We start from the raw sequence: 20,847 nt of genomic DNA, 5'->3' as shown, positions 1-20,847 counted from the left end.
AATAAATTGGGTTCGTTTCATTTAAGGAGCTATTTCGTTGTAAGTAAAGAAAATTCTTTGAGCTTCAGGATTGTTTTCTCCTTCTGTTTGACGTTCGTTTTCATTATTATTTCAGACACAGTGATCCAACCCAAAGCAATGAATGTGTCATAAATATGTTGCTTTGTAAATGAGCGTTTAAGTGCAATAGATTTACAAAATTGATTACCTCTCAGAATGAGCGTCATTTTTTTACAGAATAATGTGGAGAAAACGAATGGCACAGGCTGTGAGACAATAAACATAATCAATTGTGAACAAAGGCGCGTTATTAGGCTCTTTTAAGGCTTTTAATCACGGCGGTGCCAGCTTTGTGAATTCTTTTTTTCGTCAGTTTTATCAAAGGACACATCAGTGCTTGTTTATTATGAAACAACACCGCAGAAAATGTGGGAATGATGCTGAACGATTTCCGTAAAAGTCTCTAGATGCAGGTCCCTCGCAGTCCAGCCAAAAATGAAACTACTGAATGGAGCGTAGTTAAAGAGCTGACTCCACGCAACCAAAATCCCACGAATCCAACTTTGCAAGAAAAAATAAAACATGTACACAAAAAAAGCATTCGCCCTGCTTGATGTCACCTTGTACAGCACACTGTAGGAATAGAATGCCAGAGACGACAGGGAAGCGGTAGAAATGTGACCGTCAAATCATCATTAAGACAGGGAGCCAGGCCCAGAGTCCGCTGCTCCCCTCACAGATGACTCCTCTTTCTCGGGGGGGGGGGGGGGGGGGGGTTAATTGTAAGCAGACCTGCTCGGTGAAGTATGTAAAGAGGCTTCAGTCAGCCTTTTTAAAGCTTAAATTCATTTTTGCATTGTCCCAGTAAACTCACGGAAGATGGATGATGCCCCTGCTGAGGTATCACACAGCTCAAAGTAGGACAATAAGGAGGGATACCTGGCAAGCGCACACAATCTGTAACAAAGAGCAGCCTCCTTTGGATGAGGCAGAGATGCATGTGAGTGATGATTTGAAGAATTAGTGAAATTAGTAAAATTGCGGATTTGAAGAGAAAGACTTAAGGTTGCACCTGACGCTGTCTTTAACTGTTAAACAATCTTCAGACATCAAGGTTGCATGTATAGTGGCTTCAGAAAAATATCCAGCCTCTCTGATTGCTGAACTGACTTTAAATGGTTTAGACAAGAGTTTGGCCAGCTGATATCCTCTACTTAATGATCCCCAATGGAAATCTTTTCTTTATAAAAATATGCTCTGCCTTTGGTGCTCCACTTTGTGCTTCTTGATTAACATTGACTGAATTTGATTTGAGACCCTCTGTGACACATAAAAGTCTAGATGTATTTTAAAGGCAGCAAACATTCACACTGCTTGTGCACACTGAGTCATGATGTCTATGGAACACCGTAGAACTACAAGATGACTGTGATGGTTTCCACAAGCACAGTGATTACCCAAGATTACCCCAGGAAAAAAAGATTCTAATTATATTATAAGATAAATCTTAAAAACTCTTTTGGGTAGAACTCAAGCAACTTTGAGTCACTCATTTTTTCTTTACATCTTGATTTCTGGGCTTCAGACTTGTAATTCGTTTTATTGACTTATTGACAAAGATAACTTAAGGCATGAACCAATGCTGTGTTCGCAAATAACAGACAACTTAGTAAAGAACAAATTTTAAATGGTATGTTCAGGCCAAAGCGGCCAAAACTTCATCAGAAATGGTCTCAGTGGAAGGATGGCCATCAAGAAGCCATCATTAAGAAAGGGAGGGGAAAAGGCTGAAGTATACCAAATTACACCAAAACTGGAATGGAAATCTGTGGCAACAGGTCTGATGCAGTGATGAACTCAAAAAGTGTCTATAGCTATCTGTAAAACATGGTTCCTGGTGGTAATATGATGCTACGGGCTTGATTCTTGGCAGCAGGGACAGTGACACTCATCCTAACCGAGAGAAGAGTAAATTCAGGCATAAACCTAACCCAGATAAACCTGCGCTAAATGTCCACAGAACCTGTGGCTGGTGTGATGGCTCCTGTTTCAGTATGACAGACTTGAAGCTATAACTGTGAGGGGAAAAAAAAAAAGATGGACATTAAAGGTGGAAAATGAACATTTTTTACTCTAATGGGAAAATGTCAATTTTATCAAGGTAAAATTAAATAAATAAAACAATTAAGTGCACAAAGAGCAAAGAAGCCTTGATCCTTTGTTAACCATTTGCAGTTACTATTTCAACAGCATGCATTTGGCAGTATGTGTAAAAATAAACACAGTCACGCTGAATGTGCATTTTTGTGTAGTTACACTGAATGTGCACAAAAAGACACTGACAAGGAGGAAATCTCATATTACAGTATGTTTTATTTCAAAAGCCAAGAACAATACCAACATTTAAAACACTTAAGGTATTAATTCTTTCGAACTACTCGTGGCAAGGACCATGTGATGGTTGTCCTTATTGGAGGCTATAAGTCTGCTTCCTGTCTCGGAGTTCAAAGGTAACCCACAGTGAGCGTGGATCCTTCTTGTTTTTGCGCACAGTGATCTTTCCCTGAAGCTCTTCCCCTAAAGAAAATATCAAAGACAGCGAAATATGAGTACAGTACACCTTTTTATACTGAAGTCACATTACATTTAACTGGAGGGTCTCTCCCTCTTTCTCTTTGAAGGGATGCGTCATCATTAACTCATCTGTGAGCTGAAATCTACCCCTGAGGGATAACTTTCCACAAGAAGTAGAACTTTGCTCAAAATATAAAGGCTGTTAATAAGACACATTACAGTAAATCATCAGTTTTGAAGTAATATGAATTAAAAGAAATCAAATATAAACAGTTACAGCCAAAAACCACGTAAAAATCTGCAAATGAAACTCAGAGTTTAAAGAAAGACAAGATTTTTACCATCAGTTTGTCTTAATATATTCTAGTCAGGTAGGATTACTAACAAAGGCAGGAAGTCCCAAAGCACTGAACCAAAACTGAGAGGAAAAAAAAGAGCATTTTTTGTAAAAGAGGGACAGTGTTTCAGTATTTTCTACATTCTATAGTGTTAGCAAACAACAAAGAAACACCAAAACACCAAAATGCTATAAAGTATACATGCAGCTACATATGTCATATTTGCTCAAGTGCACTACTGATGTGTGTGGATTTTGTTTTTATTCACCTTGTAGAAATTTCAGGGAAATAAAACTGGACATATCATGCACTGATAAAAAATAAATAAATGAATGAATAAATCAAAAGACAGAAAACAATTAGACTGAAATCAATCCGTGTGTCCATAGTAAACCAGAAATGAGTAACTGCTCATAAAAACAAGTCTTCCTGATGCCTTGCAGCACTACAGTGCTGCTGAGCTCAGGCCTTTGCAGTATGAGTTGAACGCACTGTCGCTTACAGAAATGATGATGTGTGTAAAGGCAATGTGGTTTAATGTATGTTAATAAGCAAGATTGTCTGTGAGCGTGCGTGTATGAATGCAGATGTGTCGCGATCCCCAGATGGCAGCAAGGAGGCAGCGCGTCTACAGTGCGATGCACGAGTGATCGGTGAGGCTGTGAGAAGGCACTGCTGATTATGACGCATAATCACTCTGATTAACTTCACGTTTGACTGCTGGAGGTAAATGAATGTTTACCCAAATGGCAAACAAGCATCCTCTCACGCTCTCCATCCCCGGCCTGCCTCCTCTCCGCATGCTGCGCGCTCCACATAGCTGGAGGTTAGAGGAGGACGACGAGAGAAAATGCTGACAGTGGAGCTTTCTCCAGCAAACTGTCCGCCATCGCTGCTGTCATGTCTTACTCGTTTCCATGCCAACGGTGCTGTCACAGAATCTGCTGCTGGTGCTGTGCTCTGGGGCTGTCACTTCACTACAAGGAGGGCAAACAGCCGTGGCGTTTCTCTGTGGGGGCTTTTACAAAAACAAAAACCACTGTGTGACAAATTGTAATGGAACATAAGAATATTCCATATTTGGGTGTGGAAAGTGGGGGCCACTGCTATGTTGGGAGAGAACAGTGGTGAAAACTTTCTAGTTTATTACAACCTTATTACTGAATCACTTTCAGAAAGAGTATTTAAAAACAAGTAACCAAACCAAAAGTACACATGACAAGAAATCTTAGAGGAGAATATTGTTTGGTGCTGTCTTACTAAAATAAGCAAAGCAGTCACTTGAAGGGAGTGATGCTGTTCCAAGACCTGCATATATCATTCAGCATTAACACACCAGCACTCACAGATGGTAAAGTTACCCATGCCATGTGCAATAGTGCACACTGATCCTACTGGAAATGCTCTCTTTTTAACTGTGCGTTGATAGCATATGTTTCTATATTAAAATTGCCCATAGGTGTGAGTGTCTCTCTGTGTTAGCCCTGCACCAGGTTGGTGGCCTCTCCAGGGTTTACCCCGCATCTCACCCTATGGTAGCTGAGCTAGGCACCAATTGTTTTATTAAAGCTGCTCCTTTAAGGACCCAAAGATCATCAACAAATAACCAAATTAATTTTCAGATGTTCCAACAGGTATTTTTCAGCAGCTCGTCCAGTCTTTTGTTGCCCTTGATCTGTTTCTAATTTGTGAATGGCAGAAAAAAAAGGGTTTACACAGCATCGCAACCTTTTTAGGAAATAAAGTTGTACTAGTTAGTTAATCATTTATTATTAATCTCTGGCTCTCTTCCATAGCACATCTTCCTTCCCTCACTCCCAACCGGTCGCAGCAGATGGCCGCTCCTCCCTGAGCCTGGATCTGCTGGAGATTTCTTCCTGTTAAAAGGGAGTTTTTCCTTCTCACCGTTGCCTGTAGCACTTACTCATAGCGGGTCACATATGATTGCTCGGGTTTTCTCTGTCTTCTTTGTATTATTGTAGGTTCTTTACCTTACAATATCAAGCGCCTTGAGGCAACCGTTATTTAGATTTGGTGGTATAAAAATAAAATAAAATTGAATTACTACACTGGTTAATAACTTTTGTAATGTTCTTTTTTCATGCCAATCATCCAGTTTGTTTTTTTATAATTAATAAAACTTTACCAAAAGATTTCTACAAAAGACAATACACAGAAATGTTGCAAACCTGAAAACAAGATACATCCCATAGTAATAAACTGAAAGACACCATTCTGCCCTCGACTCCACCCCCAACTTAATAAACTTGGTCATCGGTCAACAATATAGAAGCAAAACTACCCAACCGTGAAGGAAAAGGTCACTGACACACATGCCTAGTTTGTCTTTTCCTGTGTCTCTACAAAGGCTGAAGTCTGGTCTCTGTGCATTTGACTTATAAAATGAGACAATTTCCACAATCTAAAGCTGATAAAGAAAACCATTAGAAATCAGTCAATGATAGCTATGAAACAAACTCTCTTTCCTTATCCTTGTTTTTTAGGAACTGAATATACCTAAGCCATAAGTTTCTAGAGGACTGGGTTTTGCCTTACTGGTAGTCTTGTAATGGAGTGTGGTGGTTTTGGGAGGCTGCAGTCAAACTTCACTTGATAAGAGGTTGATAAAGGCCAAAGAAATAATTGCTTGACCTTTGGTAACCTTTTGTTAAAACAGCACTGAAAGGAAAATAAAAATGTCTTGTGACCAAAGACTCATGCTCTCTAAGCTGTCCGTCTAATGTCAGCTGTGTATTGCAGCATACAAACAACCCATGACAGAGTGTCTTTTCAGTCATGGTGTATGCAAGCAGCTCTGCTGTAATCAGTCAGTGCAAACTCCCAGTGGAAGAGGGCCTCGTGCTTTCAGTAAACTGGCCGTTCAGAACCTTGGAGAAAGAGTTAACCATGTGTGGAAATGAGTCGGGGAACGGTGTCGGGCTTTCACTGCGATGTCATACATCACCGTGCCAGTATCATTAAGCACCACCAGGCCCACAGAAAGCGCCCATGTCAGCCCAGTGCAGCGTTTCTCCATGAAATTACACCAGAGTTATATGTGATTCATTTAAACTGTTGTCATTCACATTTCACTTAGCACTCCTGTAGTCTCCTGTAGAACTAGTACCACCATCTCCCTCTAAAAATCTTTTTCTAAAAGTGTAAAGAAAGGGAATACAAGGAGAGGAGGGAAAGTCGCAGAGAGTATAAAGAGGGACGCGCGCACAGTTAATTTAGCAACACAACAGAGCTAAAAATAGTTCATTTCAAGCACGTTCACTCTTAAAGCTTCTGGGGATCCTTCTGTCATCCTGATGTATATTTTTATACAAAAGGGCAAGCCACAGCAGCTGACTTCACCTGACACTGATGTGATGCTCATAGCGACATTTCACTCACAATTCTCTGGCATACTCCCTTATGCTCCAATCTGCTTTCATCTAATCCTTTTCTGCTTCTCAGGTCTCGTTCAGCGCACAGCGAAGAGGCAGAGGTGCAGAGATGATGGATTGTATATCCCGAGCACCGGTCTGCACTCACAACTGATCCATGTGTTGAATTACAACCCTGAAGAACTTTAAGCTTAGCTCGGCCACTGCTGCTCGACAGCTCAAGGACCCTCAGAGTTCAAACAGGATAGAGGGGGAGGGTTGAGGAGGTAAAGAGGTGTTTAAACTGTGCCTGGAGAGGTGAGGCAGGGAGGGAGGGGTGAGGATATTTGGAAGAGCTACGGTTCCACTCAGGACACACGAGGTGAGTCATGAAAATGGGGGCAGGAATAAAGACTACCTGACTGACCAATGAAAGCCTGGATGATGATGCACGCCCATGTTTTAGCTGCTCTGACTAGCTCTGAGCACGTAACCAGGGCACTGCTTCAGCTCAAGGTACTTTCTTGGACCGAAACAAAAAAAAGGCAAAGAAGAAAATGTGACCTTTCTCCAGTGAACATTAAGCAGGTAAAACTGTGAAAAACAGACCCTCCTCTTCAATACTAGAGCTACACAAACACACCAGAGCATGACAAATGATTTTCTGTTTAATTTATTACGCTGCCAGTCGGGAGGATTTGCAGCGATGTTTTGTTCCAGGCTGCTGCGTGCCTACTCTCTCTTGAGCAAGGGCCTCCCACAGAAGTGCGGCCTTAGAGTTAATTACTGCTGCACCTCGTACAAACACATCAAATGAGATTTGGTCCCGCCACGATAAATCACCACAGCCTGAGCCAATATGAAACACAACCACTGGCTGTTTATGCTCAGCCCTTACTTCGGCCAATCAGAGCTAAAAGTGCTTCTCAGTCATAACCCGAGAGGAGAGGCCATTGTGTGTGTGTGTGTGTGTGTGTGTAACAGAGACTTTTATCATCTTCAAGGTGACTTTAGAAAGTTTTCTCTTACAGCTAAGGGGAAGTTTAGTACAGAACTATGCAAAAACAATTGTGCATTTCAGTGTGTAAAGAAGAATGTGTGTATATGGGTGTTGTAAAAGTACACCATGGGAGCCTAGCAGGCAGCCGGTGAATGCTGTTAAAAACTCCATTTCTGGTTTACAGCCCCTGGAGGAGGCTGGAGACCGTTAGGGTGCTGGGGTAGAGGAAGCACATCAATAACCTGCTTCTCCCTTCATTTTATTCTTCCATTTAACTTTTTCTGCTTGCACTGCTCGGTTCAAGCTTGAGACGCATGCACAAACTGATGGATCTTTATGGACTTAATCTGTCCAATTTGAGGCAGAATCTTCTAGGCTGAAAAAGCTCAGGCTACAAACACATCTGTGTCTGTGTGTTTAATGGTGCAACATGACATTATGCCTTCTAGATAATGCAGGATTAGGTAAAATAGGCACTGATCAAAGAAGACCAGAGTGAGACAGAACATGTGTAGAGGTGGGAGGAATGAACAAGTTTAAGTCTACAAACTGAGGTCTAGTGGCCTCTAGAGGTAGTCATATCCATTACACTCCAAAAATAACCAGAGCTCAGAAGTTTCTACAGGAAAGGTAACATCCTATGAAGGATTACCAGAGCCAGAAGCTGATGGCAGCACATGCAAAAGAGGAGTATACCTAGACACACCACCAGCCAGCTGCCTTCCAGACTTATATTCAAATCTGCTGTTTCGTTTTAAATTGTAATTTTTTTAACCCAAATTAGCAAAAACTATAACTGTCAGCTTGTAGATGTTACTGTTTGATTTTCTGACATTAATATGCTCAGACTGCCAATGGCCAGTCTGTGAACAGACTGGCCATTGGCACATGAGGTTTTTTACATTTTTGGTGTTCACCGGTTGTGTACAGGATAGTTGTTTATTGGAGGTCCCGAAAACATGATAACACACATGATAATAAGCATTAATGTACACCGCATATTTAAAGGAAATCGGCTCTTTAGTTTCCTGAAATCTAGAAATCTACAAAAATGCACACAAATAATAATACTACTACTACTAATAATAATAATAATGAAGCCCTGTTTTGTCATAAGCCCATAGAACAGTTTTGGTGCTCCTTAAATCTTTGAACTTGAAATAAACAGAATTCTGCCTCAAAAAAAAACTTGACCTGATTTAAATGATCTCCTGTTCATGATCATATTGCTAGTCTGAGGTCACTCTCTGGTGGACCATTTCTGATGAATTTCACTTTGTGCCCTGAGATTTCACCTGAGATGGACCTTAGACCTAATTTTTGACTATTCTTATTACCAACATGTCTTTTACCAAAAAATAGGCTGATGCATTCATATTATCGCTGTCGCTCTTCATTTTTTGGCATAAGGAGAGGGATGGGACAGTAAAGTCTAGCATTGTGCATGCTCTAAAGGATGGCACTGCTTCAGATGGTAAAAATGATCTGCGGTGTTATATGCCTTGCAGTGTATACTACAGGACAAAATCTCTTCTCTCTAAAAAAAGAGCAGAGCATATCACCACAAACATTTCATACAAACTGTTAAGCACGATAGAGGAGGGGTGATGATTTGGGCTTGTTTTGTAGCCACAGGATCTGGTTAACATGGAGTGATTGCACCTACCATGAACTCCCCCTGATTAAGATATTTTTCAGTCTAATGTCAGGCCATCTGTCTGAGAGCTACAGCCTTGCTGCAACAGGACTATGATCTTTAGCATAGCAACAAATCTCTGGCTGAAGAAGGAAAAAACAAAATCAAGGTGGCCCAGTCAAAATGCTAACTGTAACATAATTGAAATGCTGTAGTAGGTCTGTAAGAGAGCTGTACATAAATTAATGACAACAAACATCAATGAAATGAGAAAACACTGTAAAAAAAAGTGTGGTCAGCATTGCTCAACAATGTATTAGACTGACAAAATTAAACAGAAAAGTAAAACTTAAAATTATTACTGCTAAAGGTTCCACAGACTACTAAATCGTGGGTTGAACTTTGTGTTTTTCACACTATTCTTTTTCACATGACCATGTCATGCACTATTATGTGAAAAAATCTGGTGCATAATGCTTCTTGGTATCACTGTGCAGCTTCCTAGTTCTGTTCTGTTTTAGCATACTATTCTTCTCTGCTCTCTCTCTGATGCATTTATCTTCCCTAGGATAATGCAAAGCCCGTGATAGCGTCTGTGCAGCATCAGAAGTTTTGACATTCTTATCACCCTGGGTGCTGGCCTCGCAGGCTGAGCACGGCTAGGAGTAGCTGGACATCAAGCGGCTCTGTCCCCACACAGGTCATTTATTACAGCAGACTAAGTCTGATATCTGGCCACTGAGTGGACAGCCAGTCTCAAAGCTCATCCATTCCCACTTCAGCAGACATATCCATGATTCCCATTATGATAACATAGAGAGAAAGAGTTTACAGCAGTAATAAATGTGAAATCATCCAGACATTATGTATTACAGTGGTGTGAAAAAGTGTTTACCCCCCTCCTGATTTCCCTTTCTTTTTTATGTTTTTCACATCTAAATGTTTCATATTGTCAAACAAATTTAAATACTAGACAAAGATAACACAAGTAAACACAAAATGTTTTTTCCAAATGAAAGTGTTTATTATTAAAGGGGAAAAAATCCAAACCTACACGGCCCTGTGTGAAAAGGCGATTTCCCCCATAAACCTAATAACTGTTTGGGCCAACCTTCGCAGCAACAACTGCAAACAAGCGTTTGCGATAACTGACAATGAACCTTTTACATGGCTGTGGAGGAATTTTGGCCCACTCATGTTTGCAGAATTGTTGTAATTCAGCCACGGTGGAAGGTTTTCGAGCATGAACCACCTTTCTTAAGGTCGTGCCGCAGCATCTCAATCGGATTTAGATCAGGATTTTGATGGTTTAAGAAAAACAAATGAAGACTTTGGAGTGGCCTAGTCAGAGGTGGACTTGCTGGTGTGTTTTAGATCATTTTCCTGTTGCAGAACTCAAATCCGCTTGAGGTCACAAACAGATGGCCAAATATTTTCCTTAAGGATGTTTTGGTGACAGCAAAATTCACAGTTCCATTTACCACAGCAAGTCTTCAACGTCCTGAGGCAGCGAAACAGCCCCAAACCATTATATGACCACCATATTTTCTGTTGGTATGATGTTCCTTTTCTGGAATGCTGTGATACTTTTACGTCAGATGTAATGGGACACACACCTTCCAAAAAATTAAACTTTTGTCTTGTCAGTCGACAGAATATTGGGGAGTCTTGGGGATCATGAACATGTTTTTTGCCAAAACTGAGACAAGCCATTACATTCCTTTTGCTCAGCAGTGGTTTTGTCTTGGTACTCTGCCATGCAGGCCACTTTTGCCCAGTCTCTTTCTTATGGTAGAGACATGAACACTGACCTTAACCTTAAGTGAGGCCTGCAGTTCTCTGGATGTTTTCTGGGATATTTTATGACCCCTTGGGTGAATTGTTGCTGTGCTCTTGGGTGAATTTTGGCTGGCCAGCCACCCCGGTAAAGTTCCATGTTTTTGCCATTTGTGGATAATGGCTCTCAATGTGGTAGGCTGGAGTCCCACGGCTTTAGAAACAGCTTTATAACCTTTTCCAAGCTAAGATATCTCATTTATTTTGTTGTTCATTTTTTCCTGAATTTCCTTGGTATGTTGTCGGGCTTTTGAGGATCTTTTGGTCTACTTCACTTTGTCAGGCAGGTCCTACTTAAGCGATTTCTTGATTAAGAACAGGTGTGGCAGTAATCAGGTGTGGGTGTGGCTAGAGAAATTAAACTCAGCTGTCCCAAGATGTGATATACCACACTTAGTTTATATTATAACACACCTTCATTTAGAAACTGCATTTTGTGTTTACTTGTGTTATCTTTGTCTGGTATTTAGTGTGACAAACATACAAAAAAACAGGAAATTAGGAAGGGGCAAATACTTTTTCACACCACTGTATATAAACTGATATACTGTGACGGGAATACCATTTTTGAATGCAACACTAGCAGCAATAATCGTTTCTTTTACAATAAAGAGAAAAGAACTGGCTGGTTGAGTTTGAGAATCAGCACCATGTCTGAAAAGGAAAACATGCTGGAACCTTCAAATTCTTCAACCATTTCTGAGATGAAAAGACTTTTTAATAAGGTGATCTGACTTTGTTTTTCCTTTTTGTTTTCTAACAGCAAAACCCCTGTGTGTTAAACTGAGGAAGAATGCCTTTACTGCCAGCCACTGGAGAGCCAGCTTTATCTGAGGGATGAAATTTTAGGTTTAGCCGGCCCTCAATTTTTGAAACACCTTTTAAACCTAGTTGAGGCTTAAGATTTAGTTTTAGGGATATAGTTAGAATTAGGTTAAGAGTTGTACGGTTACTTGTGATCGTTAAACTTGGAAATGTTTAAGTGAATATAATAAAATAAATGATGAAATAAATGTCCTCACAACAACAAACACACTGACACACTTGTGTCACGCTTGTGTCACACTTTTGTGCTTATATGAGGGTTTAGTAACTGATGGCATTTTGTAAAGTGTGAGAGCCACACCACAAGGGGCCTTGACATGATAGCATAATGGCTCTGAGTACCCTGCCGTGGGCATCTGCTTGTGATTCTAATGGACACACATGACACCATAAAACAAAATGTCTTCTAATAATGTACTTCTGCGTCAGTGTCCTCACAATGAAGTGAAATCTGTAATATTTAAAAAAATATAGCTATTAGATGAATCACTGTATGATGCTGTTAGTGAACACAAGACACAGGACAAGACGTCCAGTTCAGTTTGGTGGAGATTGGGCTTAAAGAAAGTCATTTCCATAAACAATCATACAAATACGACTCACATCAAGCTCTATCAGTTAACTGTCTTTTAACGTGCTGATACAGCGATTCCGCAGATATTTGACTGGCCAGTTACAAAACGCCTCCCTTGTAACATATCATGATTCAGAGGCCTGCAGCTGGCTATCAGATGAAGTTTTACATGGTGCCTCTGATGGCTGAATGCGATTTGTTTTGATCCCTCGCTGTCACTGTGTTTGACGGATAATGGGTGTCAACCAGCCTCACTACATCTCCACCACAGACAGATTACTGACTGCAACACGCTATGACGCACCCCAAAGGGTCCAGAAGAGTGAAATGATATCATGAGAATTACCACACCTGAATATTAAATGCAAACCTGCCTATAAAATATGTAAATAAGAGTAAAAAAAATTAAACTGAACTGAGTAGATAGTAGCACTAAACGTTGCACAGTGTCGTAAAGTGTTTCTCAGGGAAGTGTTGACTCACCGGCTTGGACAGACACAGGTTTCTCCAACAGGAACACGGTCTGTTTCCAGTGTGTCTTTGTGACCTGAGGACCAGTGGAGAACATCACCTAGTAATGTGGAGAGGGAAAAAACATTAGCAGAGCATCCTAAAGTCAGTACTGAGTTTCTATAAAGGAGGATCACTTTGTCATTTTGTATTATTGTGCAAAAAAACAAAACATTTGAATGCTTAAGGACTTCAAATCTATTTATAGGGCCAGATTTTTGTGAAAGAAATTAGCATTAATGTGAAACTATTTCAAAAGAGGAAACCATGTTTTTTTGATTCCTGTCAAATATGCCACAGAAAGCAGAAAAAAAAGGTGAGGTGAGTTTCTGTTAAAGCTGACCCACTCTTACAGCTATTGGTCTCTGAATCATTTATAGCTGAGTATGTACAATAAACAGAATCTTACTGAAATTCAAATCAATAGAATGCAACTTGAGTTTCAGGTAAAAGAGGAAGTGCAATCAGAAGGCGTGTCTGTGCTGCTCACACAGCTTGGCATCGCCTGTTCCAACTGGCCGGCTCTGCTGGGTAAGTGCTTGTATCAGCAGTCGGCTAGGACGCCCGTCGATTGCCAGCGAATGCCTCAGGGAGGAGGAACACGCTAAAGCGTGAACATAATTGAGTTTCCGTTAAATGGCTCGGTCGCTGCTTACCTTGTTGCTGCAGCCTTTGTCGAAGAAAATGTCAAAGTAGCCCACAATTGCCTGCAATGAAATATGAGGGGTGTGTTAGAATGTGACAGTACAATAAACCCCTGGATTTGTTTGACTACACTGCAACGGTGACATGCAGAGCTGAGAGAGCGAGTGCGCACGAGGCTGGAGGCAGACCATGTCTCGAGATATTAATGAGCAATATGAGCCACATGATAAGGACTGGGTTCAAGAACAAGACAGTAAAAACAAACTGGGAGAAAAAAAAACTTTCGATATGCACCCTTATCTTTGTGTTTAAAGTGCTCCTTAAAGGAGAAAGCGCAATTCAGCTTTGTCATGTTATTCTTACGTGTGAGAGTTGGGCATATTGATGCAAATATCAATAGTATCAATAGTATTGATATCAAGGCTGGTATTGCTATTGGATCAATACTAGCATGATAGGATCGATACTTTGATCAATACTGCCACTAAGTTTAGTAGGAAGCCAACTAAACTGCATTAATTTAAAAAATAATATAAAATAAACCTTAAACATGCACAATGAAAAATGTTTGAACCTTTTTGTGTTGACTTTCTGTTTTGTTTCTAGCCTATAGAACATTTAAAGCACAGACATTGACAGAGACATGATCAGATGGATATTTACATTCCAGGCCTCCAAACTTGGTGGTCATTAAAATATGTTCAGAATTTGAAAACTGAACATGATTCATCTCATGAATCACGACACACTGCTCTCCACTGGTATTGGTATCGGCAGTACTGGCCCTCTATTTACAGGGCCAGTGTGCAGTATTGCACAGCCCTAGTGTGTGGTCTGTAGAGCCACAGTGGCAATGCCAGCTTACATATAGTAGATATCAAAATGAGTTGTATGGGAACTGCATTCTATTTTCTTCAGCCCCACTTCTTCTCAAAAACAACTTGCTTTCTCATTTAGGCTGAGTCAACAACATGTCCCCGCGTGCTCCCTCTCACCTCGCTTGAGACTTGTCACTGGACAAAAGAAACAAATTACCGCATGAGGCAACACTGGGCGAAATTTGCTGACAGTAACAAAAATATATACCTTAGATTGTTATATGAAATTATCAAAGGTGGCTATTTTGGTGGCAGTGTTCCAATAATGTAAAAAAAAAAATCTCAAAAGTCAGGAAAAGAAGAAAAGGAAAGGTTAAGGAAAATGAATGACGCTTTACTCCATACATTTGAATTTAAATCAACAATTCCCACAAGGAAAAGGGAAATCGGACATCTGAAAAATCTCTGGTCCAATAATGAGCTTTTAACATGTCTTACAGTTGTGTAAATTCACTAAAAACCAGCAAGGAAGTGTGGTTTTTGCTCCAAAACATGCTCTGTAGTCCTGCAGCGCCATAAACACATTTGACTGAAAAACAAACTGAGGGAAAGTCTTTAGGTGACCATTGTCAAATATGAGGTGTAACCCCCCCCAGGTTTGTTTTCCTCTCATATCTGCCCCCACTGGAGGAACAAAGCCACTCTATCAATCTCAGGAGCGCACTTGTAGTGGCAATGATGCAGAACTAATAGCTTTTAATCCTGATGCAGCTGACAACTTGGAGGCCGGCTCTCTGAGACAAAGAAGAGCTGAATCAATGCAAGAGAGGAAAATAGTATACAGAAGAGAGGAAAGGAAGCTGTAAAGGTAGGAAAACAGACAAAAGGTAGGGAGACAAAAACTGCAAGGTAATGGAAGATGGGGAATGGAGGATGGGGAAACCATTTAAATGCCACAGGGAATGCTGCTTCTTCTTTCAAGACATAAAATACAGTACCATCCGTTCACAGCTTCTGTAAAACTCTCCAAACAATTTCAGATTTTTTTGCAATACTAAAAGTATTTGCAGCACACTCAAAAATACACATACGCAACCCTGATAATCATGCTGCTGTCAGAAGCTGCGTTCAATAAACTCCACGCACCGAGGCTTCAATCAACCTTTATCGACTGAGACAGGCAGGGGCAGCACCGCAAGTCGCAGCTAAACCGTGAGAAAAGAACCCAAAGTGGATAAAAGAGCATGTCAACCCAATGCAATTATGGCTTTTAATGAACGCTACAGAAAAGCTCGCTGCTCAGGTAATTAGGAAATTAGCTGTAATTACTCGTCAGGCAGAGCAGATTCACCTCTCTCAGCCAGAGAGGCAGAGATCATCCTCATCACGCCTCGTCGATGACAATGCCTCATAAGCGAGATTGATTGTCACTTCTTGCGTTGTGCAACTTTCACACAGCCAGCGAGACGGGCAATTAAAATTTAGGCCAGAGAAACTTGCAAATACACAAACAGCTTAGCAGCTCAGAGCCCCATTAAAATCGCAACTGAAAAAACAGGATGTAACAGCCTCATAAATAAAACAGAAGAAGATCAAATGAGGTCTGGATGACTCTCACCTGATTTGTACATGTTTTAGCACTTTTTTAATTAAAGAGGAAGAGAAGAACTTATCAAACTTACCCGGGTGTCCGAAATGACTTAGTAAAAGCTTGAAAGTTCAACTTCAGATGGGTATTGAAAACAGTAAAAAGAAGTTTGTTTATTTTCGCATGGAAAAAAAAAAGGTGAATTCCCTGAAATGGAAATTATTTTAGTATTTAAACAGACAACAGGCATCATGTCACAGATTACAGAGTTGTTATAGCTAGCCAGAGGGCAAATATTTGCCCATGTACTCCCATATTTATTTTGAGCCTTGTCTCTGTCCACCTGATGAATTTAAGCATGGTAATCTCTCTCTTTATTCCTCAGTTTCTCCAAAAACTGGGAAGGATACTAAATTACAGCACGGCATATAGCGTTTTTAAGACAAATACTAATGCCGATATTTTGATAAAAGTATTGGTCTCAGCATTTATGTCAGTTTTATGAGCTTATAATGTGACAATGCTGTCACTGATAACTTGCTCACACACACTTCCTGACTTTGCTCAGATTCCAAACACGTGTGTGGTCATCAGGGACACTAAAGAGTACGCTCATGTGCACAAACTATACACCATCAACACTCATAAATAACATGATTGAATGGCGTTTCTCACACATCTTTGCTTTTTTACTTTACATTTATCGACAGTTAATGGTACCAGTACTGGCAACGAGCAAATAGCTAATAACGACCGATATAAGACCGCCGCCCATGCTAAACAGTGATCTCTATGCTAAATGTTACAATTTTCTTCACCAGTAGATGGACTGCTCCATCTACTAAGCAGGTAGCAAATAGTAGGTGTTTGCTGGAAAAAAGCAGTCCTGTTTGGCGTTAAACAAAAAAAATTTTGTGTCATACCTGACATCTTATGAAATCAGATAAAAGCCTATGTTTCCTACCATATAGGGGATGAAGACAAAAAGGGATCAAAAACATAAGACAGAGGAGAGGAAGCACAGAGCCACATACACACACAACCACACACCAAAAACAGGACAAATCAGAACGAGCGCTTTTCATTTTCATCAGCGTTTAGCCTTGGGCCCCGGCTCTGTCTGTGATAAGTGATGACAGTGGGATTCTTGGCGGCCCACAGAGGAGGCTCTGCAAGACTGCAGCTCTCCGGCCCCCATTCTCCAGGAAGAACAGGGGGAAAATTAATAATTATCATCATGGATAACACCAACAGGGAGCAATTCATCATCGCTCCTCTTTCGCCTGGCTATGTGTCAGCGAGCCGCGTGGCCCGTCCAGATACTATTATACGGTGGTGGGGAGGGGGATGCATGAAAAGAGAGGGTGGGTTAAAAGGACGGAAAGGAAGGGGCGGTGAGGTGGAGGGAGGGAGGGGGCGGGAGAATAGAGGGCTAATGCGCTTTTGATGGGGTTTATCCAGGCGTGGAGGCTTCAAGCACGACCACCTCACGAGCAAGATGTTGTGAATTCCTCCCCCCTTCCCCCTACGTTTCTCCTCTCAGCCTCGCCATTCAACTGCAGCCGTGAGGCTCAGGTGGAGCACGAGTCAGCACACCTGCAGGTGGTGTTCCTCATTCGTGATGCTCTACAGTAACAGTTAGAGAAGGTCGAGAGGCAAGCTGTACAAAACCGACTGTTTGCTCCACTGCTGAGCTTTGCTCCTGAGTGCTTGATGAATGCACGAGTGGAGGGCATGTTAAAATAGCATAGTCACACGGCATGAAGACAAACTCCAGCTTTGTCACTTTAAAGCCTTTACCTTTGGGCGTTGGTCACTGTTAATTTGTTTGTCCCAAAGTGTGGGACACAGTAACAAGTAATAAGAGAAATTCAGTTTGAAATTAAGTATATCTTGGAAGGGCCGCAGCGCTCTTGACTTTGGGAATGGCTGCTCTAAATCACTAATCAGGCCAAAGGCTCTTTTAATTATCTACATCCTGTATTTACTGACTCATTTTATACAGGTCACAATTTTGTTTAATTAACAGGTTTACCAAATTTAGTAGATTGGTATTGCATTGGTCAGCAAATGCCCTTTTTAAATACTGAACCGGAAATAGTGCCATTATATGCTGTCAGTGCTGAATGTTACAACCACTATTCATAAATACATACTAGAATTACCACTGTTAGAATCACTATGGCTACTAATCAGTGTTAAGGACCTGGTGGATATCAGTTTCCTTTGACCTAACTTGAGGGAGCCCAGAACAAGCTTTATACAACTTTGTGATCACATATAATAATAATAACAGTAGTAATAGTGAACTGTATCGATGTTAGACAATGCTATTTGAAGGGAAAACACATTCTAAGCACATTTTTTTCCTCAATCAAATATAATCTAGCCAATTAAAGTGCTGCGTGTATTACCCTTCTGTAGACAGACATGCAGACTTTTAAGTTTAAACTCAGAACACTTCCTCTGTAACTTTCAGGACATTTGCATAAATCAGTGTGCTGATGATGATTTGTAAGTGGAAATAACCTGCCAAGGCAGTTTTTTTCTGACAATCAACTGATAGCTTAACTCAAAATGCTGCATAGTGCTGCATTGTTAAGAGTTAGAGTGGATTTCTGAAAATTGTCCTTGAAGTTGAAGAGTACCTGTCCTGTCAGTCCAGAAGGCCACCCCCCCTCCCTTATACACCCAATTCAAATTTGATGGAAAGCAGGTAAGAGATGGATTGCTCACTTTTTTTTCTCTGTAGCGCTACAGTAGCTATGTCAGCAGCACCGAGACAGCAGTGTTAAAATTAAATACAGACAGAAACTTATTCTCTCCTGCTATGCCATCAGCATTCATCTTTTCCACCCTTAGGAGAGGGGGTGAGATATTTTGCTACTCACTCTACAGTTTAGGTAAATGGATCATGATGGCAGCAATGCTTTAGAGGGTTAAGCCAAAAAAAAAGATACAGATGCCAGACCAGTCAGAGTTTTAATGAAAATTTCAGCACATATAGTTTGTATGCAGCAGGTAGATTTCAACGTTTGCATGTAAACAGGGTGCAAAGTGTGTGGAATTCAAGAGGGAGGAAAGGAAAAAGGGACTGGGAAAAAACAGCAAGAGTGAAAGGATTTGTCTTGTGCGTGAGCGGCGCAGACGCAGGGGTTGTGCTGTTCATTTAATGCAAGGTTAGGCAGGCTGAGCTGATGAATGGACTGTCGACAGGAGAACAAAAGCAGGCGCTCCATCACAGGACAGGAGAAGCAGCTCTCCCTCACCAATCCCTGAGCACTGGTCCAGGAGCAGTTTACCCTTCACACACCCCAATCTTAACTACTACTGAGGAGCTGTGGCCAATACTGACTACAGGTCAGTGTCTTTATGGTAACAACATGCTACTCCCACAGGGCAACAGTCCGTCTGTAAATCCTGAGACAAGCAGGCTGGATACTCAAGGCAGGTATTTACAATTTACACGAGTGACACTTAGAGTACTTGCATTATAAATGCAAAAAAACAAAACAACCCTACATGAAACAAGCATGACTGAACGATAAATTGTACACATCAGACGTACACACACATACAGTATCTGTCCTCCTACATACATCACAGCAACCGAGAATAATAAGACATGTGAAACAACAGGAAGAAAGCAGGACAAAGTATTGCCAAAAAATAACAATAAACTGAAAAACCACTTCCGTAATGTATGATCCTATCATCTGTTACCTCTAACATGACTGGACTTACAATCCAGAAATAGAAACGGGATGTTTTCAATTACAGAGCAGAGAAGACAGGAAAAATGAAAGGATGTTTACAAATCCCATTAAATCCACCAGCCTTACCCAGGGAGCACAAGCCAGATAATAACCACCTATTGATTATCCATTAAACCCATACACCAGTGCGGTAACACTGCAGCATAGTACAAAGCTGCTTCAACACAATAGGCCTTGTTATGGACAAATCACTTCTCTCCAAGCCCACAGTAGTGAGGCTCTTCTTTAGCTGGGTGGTTATTATTGGTGTTGCAGAGAGAAATGTGTCTGTGATGCTGTAGGAAGTTCATGGAATTGGGTGGCATGACTGGAGGGGCTGATGGTGGCTGCCAGAGCCAGTCCAAATGGACTCATAAAGCATTCTTCATGCTTTGGTGCCATGCACTTCAATTTTGTACTGAAGTTTTTGGTCAAGCTGACCTACTCACAGGTTCAACTAGGAGTCAGATAATGCCTCACACAGGACTACAGTTGTTCTCATCATTCCACATGTGCTTTGAGTGCTAAAAATAAATAAAATTAACAGGTTGAGCAAACTTTTGGAAGGACATGCACGAATGTGGTTTGAATATTACCAGTTAACAAGGCTGGATTAGCTTTGAAATCCTCTCTTTTAATATGTGCTTACGTGTTTTTAACCCACAAAGTATTTGTGGGTGATGAAATAATTAATTATGTATGACATGGAAAGCAAAGCAGGCCATGTACACTGACTATGTTGTATGGCATGCAATACAAAATCACATTAGCCTGGTGTCTCCAATTCAAGCTGAAACTCTATTCAACATCCAACTGAGAGACAATACAGAGACATAATATATCAGCACGTGCTGACAGATATCTCTTCTGTTTGTACCACCTTGTTCCTTTCACGCAGTATTTCTGATAAATGGTTGCGGATGTACAATGTTGTTTCAGGGGCTTTTTGTGTAGCATGTGGACAGACTACAAATGAACAAAAGCCAGTACGTATATATCTGACTTACCGTGCAGTCTGTGGTGTTTGTTATCTTCAAGTGGAAATCTGATGAAAACTCCAGCTCAGACAGACACACTCTGTTACAGTCAATTGTCTGTAGGGAAAAGGCAAAACTGCATTTAAAAAAAGATTAATAATAATAATGACAGTGTGAACTGTGACGTAATTCAAAGAATAACAGAAAAAACTTGTTGGTATACTTTGCTTTTGAATTTTACATAGAGTCTGTGACAGAGTTTGTTTGTTCATAACAGCAGAGTTGGTCAAATCAAAGCTCTTCACCAAGTTTGGGCGAGTAGAGATTTCTTATAATAGTGTGGCTATCTTACAAAATCTCCCCAGTAGTTCTCTATTGTCACTATGTCTGAGAGAACCAA

At 40.8% G+C, this 20,847-nt stretch overlaps 1 protein-coding gene across 1 annotated transcript in view; it reads right to left on the bottom strand.

The window, feature by feature from the left end:
* Positions 1-2,370: 2,370 nt before the first annotated feature.
* Positions 2,371-20,847, bottom strand: part of prmt3 (protein arginine methyltransferase 3) — a 65,277-nt gene continuing 46,800 nt past the window's right edge. The window contains exons 13-16 of the mRNA XM_026177820.1: positions 20,478-20,564; positions 13,321-13,371; positions 12,638-12,725; positions 2,371-2,577 (exon numbers count right to left, since the gene is read on the bottom strand). Coding sequence (XP_026033605.1) covers positions 2,468-2,577; positions 12,638-12,725; positions 13,321-13,371; positions 20,478-20,564 — 336 coding nt within the window. The 3' untranslated portion in view covers positions 2,371-2,467. The remainder of the gene's footprint in view (positions 2,578-12,637; positions 12,726-13,320; positions 13,372-20,477; positions 20,565-20,847) is intronic.

This window comes from Astatotilapia calliptera, chromosome 1 (assembly GCF_900246225.1).
Source record: "Astatotilapia calliptera chromosome 1, fAstCal1.2, whole genome shotgun sequence".
Classification (NCBI taxonomy): Eukaryota; Metazoa; Chordata; class Actinopteri; order Cichliformes; family Cichlidae; genus Astatotilapia; species Astatotilapia calliptera.
Note: the sequence above shows the minus strand (reverse complement) of the source record. Positions and strands in the feature narration are given on the sequence as shown.